Here is a 14,169-nt window from a genome sequence, read left to right as displayed (position 1 = left end):
GGCAGTGGGTTCCCAAAGTCATGACTAAAGCAGACCTACAGCTTTAAACCAGCAGGGAGTGTTCCTTTACTGAGCAATATGTTGGGTGAACATCACAGTATTCAGGGTTCATGTGTGTACATACACATTTCTGGCACTGCACTGTAAGGTGTTTCTTAATAATTAAAATCTTTAGATGTGCTAATGTGGTTTCTTTTGCAGAAGCAATTTTACAGAGAGTTGAAAACCAATTATTTCAGTGTCACTTTCTGGTTTCTGTCAGATAGTTTTCCTTTTCACCTGGTGAAATAAGAAGCTTAGTACTGTTCACCCTGAGCTAATCCAAAGCATTGAATACAACCTGTGACTTTTCTGTTTCCATAACTAGAGCCTCTTTTGGTTTAAACAGCTTTGGAATCTCATTCTCATGTTTGCTTTCGATTTTGCCTCTTTGGTTTATTTATTTTCTCCATTTTTCTTTTCTTGCATGCAAGGCCTTTTGTTTCTTTTACGGACTGCAGTGTAAGCAAACCCACCCGTCCAACTCCACCTCTGGCACCACCTTATCTACGGACTTAGACTGTGGCAAGTTAATCCGAGACGAGCGAGGGATTCGGACACAGCCCTCAATTCACACTGTGTAGTCAGGAGAGGAAAAAAAAGGTGTGTCCCACGGAAAACATGAAACCCAAACAGTTGGCACAGAATGGCCAAGGTTGTACCCACAAGCACAGCTCCAAAGCGCCTCCTGCTTCAGCAGGAGAGCAGCGTGGGTGACGTAAATTGGCCAAGTCCCTGAAATCTGGGCAGTTTAAATGCATATCACAGAAAATAGTCACCCCCACAGCCATGAGGGAGTGCAGTAGACTGGAGTAGCTTTTAAGAATTATCACATTCTCTTATGTACAATTGTCACCTTGCCATTTCGTGGGGTAATTCACCTCTTTCAGGTAAGAAAAATTCTTTGCCTCCTTTTCATCTCCTCCCCAACCTGAGTGAAACAATAAAAGCCTCATTACTAAAAGCATGGAGAAACATTTAGCTTGGTCTCTGCTGAAGCATTCAGCAAGTGGGCCAGGCAGCTCTTTATAAACCTCCAAAAACAACCTGCAGGGCTCCATTAACTTTCTGAACCCCTGTTACAAGCAGCCGGAGATTTTTAGCTGGCATGTCTTATTCCCAGTGTCAATATTTAATGAATTTTAATTCATCCATTTAAAATTCATTAGTCAAAGCCTCCAAGTAACTATCACACCACAAAATCATATCTATCAGTTAAATTTTATGCCATGTAACCATTAAGAACATGTTCAACAGGAGCACCCTCAGGCAACACCCGGATATACCATTAACAGGATAAATCCGTTGTCTTGCTTGAGCAATTCATGGTGTTCATTGTAAGGCTTTGTAACATAGAAAACTCCTTTGTGGAAAAAAATCAGGATATCAATTTATATCAAGCAGTAAAGCTTTGCATATTGAAACACTTTTGGAATTTTTTGTGTAGCAGGTTGCCACTGGATGCTTTGGAAGGATAACAGTTGGATTTTCTCCAGTCCTCAGCCAGTTGGGGGACTGACAGGGCAGGAGACAATGGACTCCATCTGGTTTGGCCACGAAGAAAACATATGACAACAATCTGAGATACACAAAGTGTATAGAAATGCCAGCTCTAGAATGTCATGAACTGTGACAAACCTGTGTTTTCAAAACCTGATCACCTTTTATCTGCCTTTGACTGTATCCCAGGTTACCACCAGCTTCATCAATTTATCTCCCCCCCCTCACACCTACTTTATGTTTCCTTGCCCAGTGAAGTTCCTGCTCATCACACAAGTTAATGACCTGTTTTATTGAGGGCCATTTCTGCACTTCTCTGCAATTAGAGAACTTGTTCGAGTGGGTGCCTTCACACCCAATTGCTGAGGTGCTGCAGCAAAGCTCTGCTCTCCTCTTCAGTTGTTTCTCTCATACCTGGCTCCTGGGAAAAGCCAGAGCATGGAGGGAGCTGTTTTTTCTTTCCATTCCTGTTGCAATTTTTGATCAGCAGTCCTTGTGCTGCCAGCAGGCTGAAGGTTTTTTTGTGGCTATACCAATTCTTCTCTGCTCATCCGTGGATGTGAGTGTTTATGCTCCACTCCAGATGCTGCAAGAAATTGTCTGGCTCAAAATGGCCTTTCAACTTGTTTGAATAGGGCCTTGAAAGCTTTGGTTCTTCATAAAATGCTCCTTCTTACCAGCAAAGACCTGAATTAGATGTTCTGTATATCTGATTTAAGAGACCACTTTTTATTTGCAGCTTTCCCAGTAGAAGAGACTTAAAACTAATTAAATTCAGCTCCTCTCAAGTCTCAGAGGAGAAGGAAAATGCCTAATGTGTTTATCTCCATCATTGCTCTATGCAGGAAATCTTCTGGGTTGCAGCTTCGACCAGTTTTCTAATTGTTTCTCAGATTAATGAAGAACCCAGAGAATTTCTGTCACTTTTTGGGTAAACATTTTCTCATCTGTCAAGGAAATAGTCCCACTGTTGGTAACATCCATACTTTCCCTGTGTCCAGCTGTCCCTGCAGACAACTTGCCAGGCTGTGAGGAATTCCCTGTGGGAATGAAAAGCAGCTCCTCCCTTCCCTAGCACAGCCCCATCCCCAGCTACAAAAAGAGTTATCAAACAGCCTCACTTGCTCCTTAGAGCTGAGGCAGGGAGAGCTGATGTGCCACCCCAGAGTTCTAACAAATCCAGGTTTGTAGAGGCAGTTTTTCCAGATTTGCTGTGGCTCCAGGGAAAGGCAGGTGCTCGAGGAAGGCACAGCATCCCCTGGGAAGTGTGTGACTCCTGGGACAACTCCTGCAGAGACACTACAGGCTTCAAGATCTCCCTGGAACAAAGCCCTGAAGCTTCACATCTGTAGCTCTTTGGGAAAAAAGCAGGAGGAGAAGGGGGAGAAGGAAAACATGCCCTGTTTCAGTGAGGGTCTTGCAAAATAGGATTATTGTGGAGTTGTCTGGTGTGCAAATTCCCTCTCTGCAGCAAACATCAGCTCAAGCACCTCTGTTTTCAGGTTTGATCCTTGTATGGGCCATTCACTCAAGAGCTGGACTTAATGATCCTCGTGTGTCCCTTCCAAATCAGAATATCCTGTGAAATGTGTGAAATTTCCTGTGGAATTCCCTTCCAAGTATGACTGTGGCTTCACTGGGAAGTCTTATTTGCGTTTAGAAGGTTTGGGAGACCAGCAAGCAGCTTTAGTGATTTTTTTTCTTGCAGAGAGGAAGCAGAGGACCAGTTTCTATAACTGAGGAAGACTTAAATTAATCCATGGATTATTATCATACTGTTTTGGCAATCTCTGCTCAATAGACTCTGACAGGTTAAAAGTTAATTTGCTGATGTCCTCGTGCAATTAGCCACCAGTGACAGAGTACTCACATGGATTCTTAATGTGCTGCAACAGCAGTTTGCTCACTAGGAGAAACTATTATGGATATTCTTCCTATGGTGCACTAGGCACAAATAAATCACTTATTTTCAGCAGAAGACACATCAATGTCCCAGCTCTGGGTCCTTCAGAGCAATGAGGGCACTGCAGAAGGAAAATCCTGACTTTCACTTCATCCTCTCTCCCTGAGCTGGTCAGAGGTTCTTCCACAATAAAACCTGGCCCACATCCTTGGATTTTCATAGTTCTCAGTTCTTCAACATAACACACTGGGCTTGGGGTGGCTTTTTTATTATTATTTGCTGGGTTTTGCAAGGTATTAATAAAATGCAATTGAAAAATCTTGTCCCCAGTGGTTGCCCAGCAGCATAAACAGCAGATTGATAAATCCTGGCTGCAGGTTCTTTTTTTTCAGTCTTGTTTGTACTTTATTTTAAGTTTTTGGTGTTGTTTTTTTTTTTTAAATTCTGAATCTGTAATTATCCTCAAGCTTAACACAGACCTGTGTATGGAAGGATTTGGGAGCTCCATGACTAAGCTTTAATAGCCTGCTGGAGTGACCAAAGGGGAGAGAGAAAGATTCGCACATCACAAGGAGAGCAAAATCTGCTCTGTTTTTAAAGGATGACATTTCCTTTTACATGCCATGGCCTGCAGCATTTTGACACTGCCAGAATGAGAAAGTTAAGCTGGCTAAAAGCAAAATGTTAAACTTATCACTCTGTTGTAAAAGGGATCACTCTGTGCCCACTGTCCTCTCATGCTGGACGAGATCTCAAAGGTGCACTGAACAGCAGGCAAAAAAAGAGGTTTTTAAAGAAACCCTTTCAGTTTGGCTGCCTGAATATGAGACTAAAAGAACAGCATATTACCCTTTGAAATTGAATTTTAATGTCAACCTCTCCCTTTAAAGATGACTTTAAAGGTGCTGTTCAGAGGGCTGGCAGGCTATTGATGAACAACTGGGCAAAAGCCTAATTTTTAGGCAAGACTTAAATATCAAAGCCATCCCTAAGAATAACTTGAAGTCTTTCTGATAATATTTGTTTTAAAATTCAAGACAGTTGGAAGTGGAACCATTGGGCACTTCACAAATCATGGAGTCAGATATTAAAACCCTGTCACAGGTAATGTCAGCACTGGGTTTGAGGCATCTGTCTGCAGATGTAAAGTGATCTTCATGGGACTCTTTTGTGGCTGTGACATTGAAAGGCATTATGACAATTGCACAGGCTGAATAACAGGAATCTCTTTGGAAAATTAAAATCCAAGCCTATTAACAAGGCAGTAAAATGTACTATTTCATCTGCAGAAATCATCCCTGACTGCACTTTGCAGAGACCGATGGCTGTGATTAAATACACAACATCAGTAGGTTAGCAAGAGCAACAGGGAAAGAAAATAAAAATAAACCTGATCAATCCCACAGAGGGTTAATATAATCCTTTTATTATCTACCATGGAGTTCTGGATTCACTTTGTAATCTAGATTTTAAAAGCTCAATTAAAACTAAGGCAGCAGAGAGCAATAATCCACACCAAGTCAGCCACTTAGAGCATTTGGGTTTATTACTTTGGAAATAAGTGATGCTACTCTCTAAAACCAGCCTGGAGCAGTGTAGAAATAGTGTCCCTGCTAGGATGATACCTGCTTTTCCTGCTGCTTCCAGAGGGGAGTGATTTGGAAGCAAAAGCAGTGCCTATTCCTATTACATTTAGGGGCTGACATGAATTAATTGGAGTTTAATTGATGCATAACTCAGAACAAAAATGAAGCATCTCAAAGAAAGAGCATATTGGAGTATAAATTTGAAATATTCTGGGATCTCAGCCTGTGTTACCCACATCACAGGGAGAAATTACACTGGAAAAGAAGGAGCACAGCTTGTTTTTAGTATCTGACTCCCTGAGTTGTGAAGTGCCCAATGGTTCCACTTCCAACTGGTTTGAATTTGAAAATAAAAATTTTCAGCAAGACTTCAAGCCTGTGGCCTTCACTTCTCTGTGATTCCTTTGCTCCCTCAAGCAAATTATTTACCCTTGATCCAGGCTACCCTCAGGCTCTGGTTTGCATTTGAAAATATCCCTGTAGAATAGATGGGTACTAGGAAATCTTCGGGGGTTCTGCTTTTTAAATCATATATCTGATTTTACCTTTTTTAGCCCTGGGTAGCTGAGGTCACTGTTAGATAATTCCTGATTATGAACTGAACATTGCTCACCTTGCACTGGTTTCACTTTAGAAGGGAATTTATGTTTGATACAGAGAAATCATTAAATCTGTGCTTCCACTGCCACTTGACAAGAACTGTAGTTTTGTCCTGTGTTAAAGCTGGTCAGTTCTAGAAGGGTTTGGTAGGAAGAATTTATTCAGCTTGATGAAGGCAAGGTGGTTAAAGTTTTGGTTCACACTGCTGCCATCACTTCATTTTATACATAAATAATCTATTCATATATATTTGCATGGAACAATTTTTTATTTGCATTGTCAGATACTTCCACCTAATGCCCCCTTTTGTATTTTATTTGTGTTACATATAACCATTCCAGCTGTAGATTTTAAAAGATGTTTCCACGTACCCTGAAATGTCTTTGTTAATGTTGTGATGGTGGGAAAAGATCTGTTCTTTCTCTCTAAACTATTCAGCTCCCTTATTCCTGTGGCAATTATCTCATTTTTCCAACAGACAGTATTTGAAAAGATTCTTTCCTAAGAAAGAAGAGAATTGAGGGCTGTGCTGTATGGTAGAAATAATTTCATGAAGGGAACATTTCATGAGGGGAAAATAACTAAATCACAAAAAAAAAAATCTTCAAAACCTGTATTCTTTGTTTTCTCCTGTATAAACTTTTTGTTTGGTTGGTTTTTGTCATTGTTACATTTTTGTTTGGTTGGGTTTTTTTGTTTTGGTTTTTTTTGGCTTCTGTTTTTTTGTGACTGAGGTTCATGGCATTTAAAACAAGATCTCTTTTCTTTTAAGGTCAGGGGGAAATGAAAAAGGGTAAGTTTTATGATATGGCAAATGTGTAGAATTCCAGAAACCTTCATAATCAGCTAAATTTAGTGGAGGCCAAGTTGGGAAGTTAAAAATGATGTGTAGAGTCACCTGTTGCACCTTGGGGGGCTTGTTCAAAGCTGGGTCTCAGCAGAGAAGCCCCCTGAGCCCAGCTCAGGTCTCTGCTTCCCTCAGCCAAGGGTTTGGCCTGTGCTGGGCAGGGTTTTAATGCCATTTCCATCTCCCACCAGTGTCTTTCTTTCAATGCCATCATGGAGGAGCTCGGAATTTCCCTCAAGCACCAGAAGAAGCTGAAGAAGAGGTCGAGGATGAAGGGGAAATCCTCCTTCACGAGCATCCTCACGTGTCACCAGAGGAGGACCCTGAGGAAGGAAACCATTGCGTGAGCACCGGGGAAACAGCGGGAACCAAACGAAAACAAGACCAGACAAAACCAAACCAAACCAAAATGGAAACAAGACAAAGCAAAACACAAACGTTGCTGCCTACAAGTGGTGGGATTTCTGAAAAAGAGACTTTTCATGTTGTTCTTCAGGAATTCTCTGTGGTTTCTTTTTTTTTAACCTAGAGGTACAGCAGTTGGAATGCTCTCCTGGACTGATGTACTACTAATCCTCTGGGAAGTGGCTCACTCTTTCTTTTGGGATGGATTTGTACGCTCACCTGGTTTGCATCTCTCCCCCCCTCCCTGTGCATCGCTGTGTGTGCTTTCTAAATAAATCAATAAACAAGAGACAGGGTTCTTTTTTCCAATAATCTGGGAGTGGAACTTGTGTTTTTCCCCCTCTGAACAAAAGATTGCAGTTCTACTGAGCACAAAGAACTACTGAGTTGTTTAGAAACCAGGTCCCAGAAAACCTAATTCATACCATTGACTCATAAACCATGACTACAAAAATGTATTAAATACAACAATGAGGATTTTTTATTTTCTCTGATATTATAAGGATAGGATGACATCATAGCCTCTTCAGGCTCATTTCTTTGAGAAACCTGTTTTTCCTTATCCCCTTTCCACTGCTTTTAAAATGCCATGACTGCGGGTGCTGTGTGTTGAAAAAGAAAAATCAAAATCACCCAAGGAATGATCAGTGAGCAGGGTTGACATGATCACACTGCTTCATCCTCCTTCTCCTGATGCCAATAAAGCAATTCTTGACTCCTAGAAATCAGGGCTGAGAATATTCAATTTATAACAAACCTTGACCACAAAGATATCAAATTTGACAGGAACACAGCTCAGGAATTGAAACTTTTTCCTGCAGCTAAGGGGGGGGCACCAACAAAATGTTTTGTGAAGGAAACTCTGAAGAAGTGATGCATTAGAGCAGCAGATCTTCCCCTTCCCTCCCCATGAAAAGCTGTACCTTTATATTGCAGTGAGATGAAACACATTTGTTCCTATTTCTATGTTGTCTCTGTGATTAATCCTGGTGTTCCAGGGGCTTTGTTGTGCCAGCTGGTTTGCTCTGGAGATGCTGTGGAAGGAAAAGGGGTGGAATTCAGGCATGTCCACACTCCAAGGGATGAGAATGGGTGTAGGACACGCATGCCTCTCATGCTCCCTGTATCCCTGCCTTCCAACACAGGTTATATAGAAATAGACCTGCTCTTCCAGGGCTATCCCACCACCTCAAATCTTAAGGCAAGGCTGGAAAAAGGGGACTGGAGCCACTGATTGCTCTCCTGCACAGCACAGAGAGCTGTGTCAAGAGTATTTGCTTCAGCTGGTGGCAAGGTTCATTACCCAGCTGCTTCAACCAAGTGTTAAGTTTTATTGTCCCTCTGACATTCCTTCCCCCCAGGGAACTTCATGCTTACCATTGATTACCTTTCCCTTGTATCCCTGTATCCATGGACATTTCCTCTGCAAAAAGAGAAAGTGAAGTGAAAGCCTTTGAGTGGAAAATCTCTCCTCCACCTTCACACCCCCCCCCCCCCCCCCACCACTCCCACAGCCCCCTGGCAGCCTGCAGTGGATGGGCTTGCTTACAAAGCTCTGCTTCAGATGTGATAATTTCAATGTTATTATAGACTAGAACCCCTCTCCCTCCATTCAGCCTTTCCACAGGGATCCAAACTCTAAAACTCCTGCTATTAGACCCATTTTCCCCAAGGCTCTCTGTGATTACTCCCCATCCTTCTCAAAATGTGACGCTCAAAACTAGATCTGCTTTTCCACCCATGTTGAGCTGGGTGGGAAAACATCTTGTGTCTTGAAGGCCATCCAGGCAATGAGAACTTCAGCCCGAGTTTAGGGGCATCGCCATGTGGAATTGCACATTTTTGGGTTGGGTTGTTGGGGTTTTTATTATTCTGAACAGTTTCCCCAAAGTGCCAAGAGCATTTTGTACCCAGTTCTGCTGGTTGCCTGAACCAGCTGGGTGGTGCCTGTAAATACAGCAAACACACTCCCTAAAAACCATCCAGAAAGGAGACTCAGAGGGGGGATGGAGCTCTGTAGACCCCTCAGTTGGAGAATAGGACATTTAACAGCACTTTTGGCTGCCACTGTCCTCTGTCCCAGTGCCCTATTTGTATCTGAAAATGTCATGAGGGCTGGATCAAAGGCTTATTAAAGACCCTTTCCCTCACCCACAGGGCCCTTAAAGCTTTTAAAGAAATACATCAGATTAACAAGACCAGGTTTTGACAGATTCATATTAATTCTTGCTCATTTCCTACCACTTAATTAAGAACCAATTATTTCATGCAAGTAAGCCAAACTGGATTCTTCTTTCCCTGTCTTTGAAGGCAGGAATTATTATTGCTGTTTTCCAGCATTTCTTCTGGACTTTGTCTATCCTTCAGGAGTTTCTCTCAGGAGGTTTGGAGCAGTGAGTTCTCTGGGAAAGGAAAGAGAAGGGTGTCTTTAAAGTGACTTCAGTAGGAGGCTCAAACATCAGTGCTTGCTTTTGGGAAGTTTAATCTGCTGTATGCATCGGGCTGGTAAGCAATGATTAAGAAAAGCAGCCCCTGGCTGTGAGATCTCAGAGAGAATCTCATAATAGGTAGTTTCATTTATTTATGTCATCATCAGGTTGCAAACAGGCCATCCAGGCCACCATCACCATTCTAATGCCATGATTGAAAAGCAGGTTATTATTTTTCAGTCTGTGTTAACTCTATTGCTCTGCCGTCCACGGCCTCCAGCCAAGATATTTTTAAATGACTAGGCTGAAAGTGATAAAAGATTTATAATCAAGCCTTTTTTTTTGATTTTTTTTTTCCCATCAGTATTAGTGGTCTCTAACACTTACAGAAAGGTGCTGGGGAAAAAAATGAAGCTCCTTTTGCTGTCTGGGAAGAAAATGTATATAAATAAAGTGAGCAGCACAGCACCACTTTGTTGGCCTGGGGCTCTCATGCTAATTGGCCTCCTTTTGGGAAAGCACAGAAAGGGTGAAGATGAGGCTGTGAAGGAGTTCAAAGGACATTTGTTCCCAGGGATGCTCCTGTCTCAGTGACCCACCACCCTGTGGGGACCTTTTCCCACTTTCCTGGGATGTCCCTGTGCTCCCCTGGCCTTGGCACAGCTCAGAGCACCCACAGACCTGTGGGGAGCTTAGAACCACCTTGTCTCCCACCCTGAGCCAACAGAATATTTTATATTTCAGCCAGCTGATACTGCAGCAGAGGAAAATGCTCAGGGATGCATTTATATCCCGCTGGTATTTAAGGATTCAGCTCTGGGCTGTCCTGATTCAGAGCTGTGACCTTTCCTACCCCTCTCCAAACGTGTTTAGGTTGCCAGCTTGGCTCGAACACTGCTCGGGCCGGCCCCAGCCCCACACATCCATGCACAAACACTCCTCTGTGCCTGCTGGATTCCCAGCCAGGCCACCCTCCCTCTTTTCTGTATGTAAATGTGCTTAAAGCAAACCCAAATCCTTTCCTAAAGAACATTCCCTGATGCAAACCAAGCTGCATCCCTGGTTGTTTTTTTTTTCCTTGATTTCAGATGCTACTTAAAAATTCACTCCATGACTGAGACAACTACTTTGTCCTGAGGAAGGAGGGACAAGCACAGGGAGTTGTACTTATTGATGTAGCAGCAGAGATGATTGCAGTGACCTTCTCACTCTATCCCAACAAATACTCTTTTCCTGCCTGTTTTCCAGAGCATGAGAGAGAAGCCTGGTTAGGGATTACCCATTAGGAAATCCAATGTCCTCATTAGATCTCTGTCTTGGCAGCAGCAGCAGCTCAACAGCCCTGTTGGTTATAAAAGAGAAATACAATATTGACAGATGCTTCTGAATGTGTTTCATTCCAGGAATGTCCTTGTTTTAGTGTCAGTGATCTTTCCTGTACACCTTGTGCGCTTAGGAAGGTTTTAACATCCTTATTTAACACCCTTAACTTTCTTGAGAAAGTGGGGAGACAGGCACAGTGGAAAAGAAGGAATGTTGGAAATATCTAAGTGACTTTTAAGGGCCCAGCCCAGAGTGTGATTCAGAAGATATTCCAGAACAAACAAGGATCAGCTCACTTCCTTTTGGGGCTTCTGTCAGGGGGCTGCATCTTGTGGGTCTGTGGTAAACCTCTAATCCCATGGGGTGTTTATTGACTGTTGAGCTTGGCTTTTAATCACTCACTGTCGAGCTGATTCCTCAGTGATCAGGACAGCCACAATTTAGAGACCTATCACTCACAGTTTTATTTTACTGATTGATAAAGATGCAGCTGGTTTTGCCTGCTGGTGAATTGACTCGAGACACACTCAAGTCACCTCCCCAGATCCAAACCCCATCATCATTAGCACAAATGTAATGCAGCTATTAAGGTGTGAAGCTCTCCCTTGCATTTCTATTTTGGCTGTCCAGCTGAAGTCTGTGCCAAATAGGAGCTGTGTTGTTTAAAGAACTTAGAAGCCCAAAGACACAGGTAGAGCCTTGTAGAATATTCAAAAGCAGTTGCTTAAATCAATGTGATTGTGGGGGGTTTTTTTGTTTGGGATTTTTTTTTTTAAACCCCAAAATCACAACTCTGTGATTTAACTTAATTATAGTTACCTATCTACTGTGTCTCTGGAAAGGGACAAATGTGAGAAACCACATTTAATGCTGCCTGGTAAGTGTACCCCCAGTACACCCACCTGGAAAGTTGTGGGGTTTTGGTTTTTTCTTGTTCTGCATTCCCTGTTCTCATTTTTAAGAATCTTTGTTCTGTGGAAATAGGGAACTTGGTATAAACACAGGTCTGTAAGCTTTCAGTTCAGTTCCAGAGGAGGACACTAAGATTATCAGAGGGATGGAGCATCTCTGCTGGGAGGAAAGGCTGAGAGAACTGGGATTGTTCAGCTTGGAGAAGACAAACTTCAGGGTGACCTAATTGTGGCCTTCAAGGACCTGAAGGGGCGACAAGAGAGATGGAGAGAGATTATTTAGAAGGGCCTGGAGTGACAGGATAAGGGGGAATGGCTTTAAACAAGGTATAGATTGGATATTGGGAAGGAATTCTTGGCTGTGAGGGTGCTGAGGCCCTGTCACAGAGAAGCTGTGGCTGCCCCATCCTTGGAAGTGTCCAAGGTGTCCAGGTTGGATAGGGCTTGGAGGAACCTGGGATAGTGGCAGGTGACTGCCCATGGTACGAGGTTGGAATTAATGATCTCTAAGGTCCCTTCCACCTCAAATCATTCTATGAATCTATGGAAATGATAAAGCCAAAGAGAGGGGCTGTTGCTCCTTGTTGCAGCCAGCATCGAATTCTCCTTTCTTCAAAGAAAACAGCATCTTTTGAGAAGGCAAAACCTTAAATATCCAGAGAAAGAAAACCGGGTTGCCTAGCATGTAAACAGCAAGAAACACTGCTACCAGAGCTGCCTCAAACTTAGTCACCCTTCTGCAGGTCAGCACCTTTGTGGTTTCCTCACTGCCAGCGCAGTAGTTTTTCACGGGCTACCAGCTCTAAATGAGAGTGGAGGCTTTCCATCTGAAGGAATGATGTCTTTAGCAGTTAATCTCTCTAATCACGAGGTTTCCTAACTGCTAATCTAGCGTTTTGTTATGCAGCAGGGATTTACCCCTCTCCATTCAATCAGGTCGCATGTCAGATTAATGTCCTGCTCCCAAGGCAGGGGTCGGGGTTGGGTCCCCCCCACTCCCGGCCAGGGCAGAGGGCTGCGGAGAACATCTGCACCCTGCAAATCCTTCCAGCGGATTTCACACCCCGAGGTGTTGACCGGGCTGCCGTTTATTCCTAACAAACATCGTGAATCTGCATCTCCGCCAGAACAACAAAATTAAGAGGTTCTACCGCTTTTGAGGAGAGACAAAAAGCACAGGGAGCGAGTTTCACGTGCTTTTCACAGAGGCTCCTCTTGTCAAAAAGATGTCACCACACTAAGTCCCCCTACATGGCAGCTTTCTGTACCACACACTTGTTTTCTGGTTCCCTTTCTGAATGAATAGAAAACTACCTCTCTTTAAAAAATTAAACCCCAGATCCATGATTGATTAAATAATCTTCCTGTGCTGATTAAATCAGTGTGAGTATCTCTAGGGGAGGCTCTGAGGCTTTTCCAGCATGCTGTCACTGCCCCTACTTTTCCCAAATGATTACCTACCTTTCTCCATACAAAAATGTCACCCCAGACTGAGCCCCACAAGGTGATCTTTGCTCCCCACTGGACCCCAAAGTTACCTCCTCACTTCAGTGCATATCTGGAGCTCAGCAACTGTAATCCATCCAGAAGACCCAGTAGGATAAAGCCAAATACAAAGCTTTATCTGACTATTTAATTAAAGACAGCAAACTTGTCCAACTATTGATGGCTAAATTATCTCTCCCAGTTTCTGTTCTTAGCATGCAAAGTGCCCACACCTCCACACCCCTGCACAGAGTTTGACTGACACCCCAGAGCCACCACACTGGTATTTCAAGGGTCAAGACTTGCTCAGGTATGAAGAAAAATTCCCTGGAAGATGCTCGCTGACAGCAGCACTTGGTGACAGCTGACATTATCAAAATAAAATCACTTTAAATAAATCCCTAACGAGCATGACCTATTTGCCACTTGATTATCTACAGGCTAAATTCAGTAAATATGCCCTTTTGTTCTGTGTTCTTTCTATTGATTTTAATGAGAGCTACTGCTAAGAAAGAGAAGTCCAACAGGAGGACTACATTAATTATTTAGATTGCTTTCAGCTTTATCTCTGTGGGGAGTTACCAGTGGATCACTAATAGATCCACCTCACATGCATGATTTTTTTAAACAAAGCTGGAAGAACATGCCCACGGTGGTTTATCTCTGTAGGAAATGCCACAGTGAAAGGGAATATTCCCAACAGCACTTCGGGGTATTTCCCTGACCTGGAGTCAAAGGCAGTGAGGCTGGAGGGGCTTTTGCTCCTGGCTTTGACATGGACATGGATCAGTGTTTGGAAGGGACACTGGGTGAGGATGAGCCACTGCAGGACACACCAGCACCAAAGGTGGAGGCAATTCCTCATTTAATGCATCTAAACTAGGTACATCATGCAGGGGCAGCAGCTGGGCTTGTTTGTTCCTGCTTTTGACTCTCTTTTGCTGCAGAGACACACAGCCAGTGCCAGTGTCTGTCAAGCCTTGAGAAACTCCAACTCCTGCAAACTCACCCTTAATATTTAAATGCAGATTTCAGGCAGGTGAACAATTAAGTCTGAAAAGTGACATATAAATTTTTCCTGTGTTGTGTTGGCTGCTTGGATCATGTGCAGCCGTTCTGTGAAAGAGTTAGAAGATGAAGT

General features: G+C 43.1%; 1 protein-coding gene across 3 annotated transcripts in view; it reads left to right on the top strand.

Annotated features, from left to right (window-relative positions):
* GRIK1 (glutamate ionotropic receptor kainate type subunit 1) overlaps positions 1-6,942 on the top strand; it is a 120,806-nt gene extending 113,864 nt beyond the window's left edge. Inside the window, exons 16-17 of one of the 3 annotated variants that reach the window (XM_064643895.1) lie at positions 474-642; positions 6,667-6,825. In XM_064643895.1, coding sequence (XP_064499965.1) covers positions 474-623 — 150 coding nt within the window. In that variant the 3' untranslated portion in view covers positions 624-642; positions 6,667-6,825. Of the gene's footprint in view, positions 1-473; positions 643-6,666 lie in introns of all 3 variants that reach the window. The other 2 variants (XR_010427968.1, XM_064643894.1) reach the window with 2 other exon arrangements.
* The last annotated feature ends 7,227 nt before the right edge of the window (positions 6,943-14,169 follow it).

Source organism: Pseudopipra pipra, chromosome 2 (genome assembly GCF_036250125.1).
Source record: "Pseudopipra pipra isolate bDixPip1 chromosome 2, bDixPip1.hap1, whole genome shotgun sequence".
NCBI lineage: Eukaryota > Metazoa > Chordata > Aves > Passeriformes > Pipridae > Pseudopipra > Pseudopipra pipra.
Note: the sequence above shows the minus strand (reverse complement) of the source record. Positions and strands in the feature narration are given on the sequence as shown.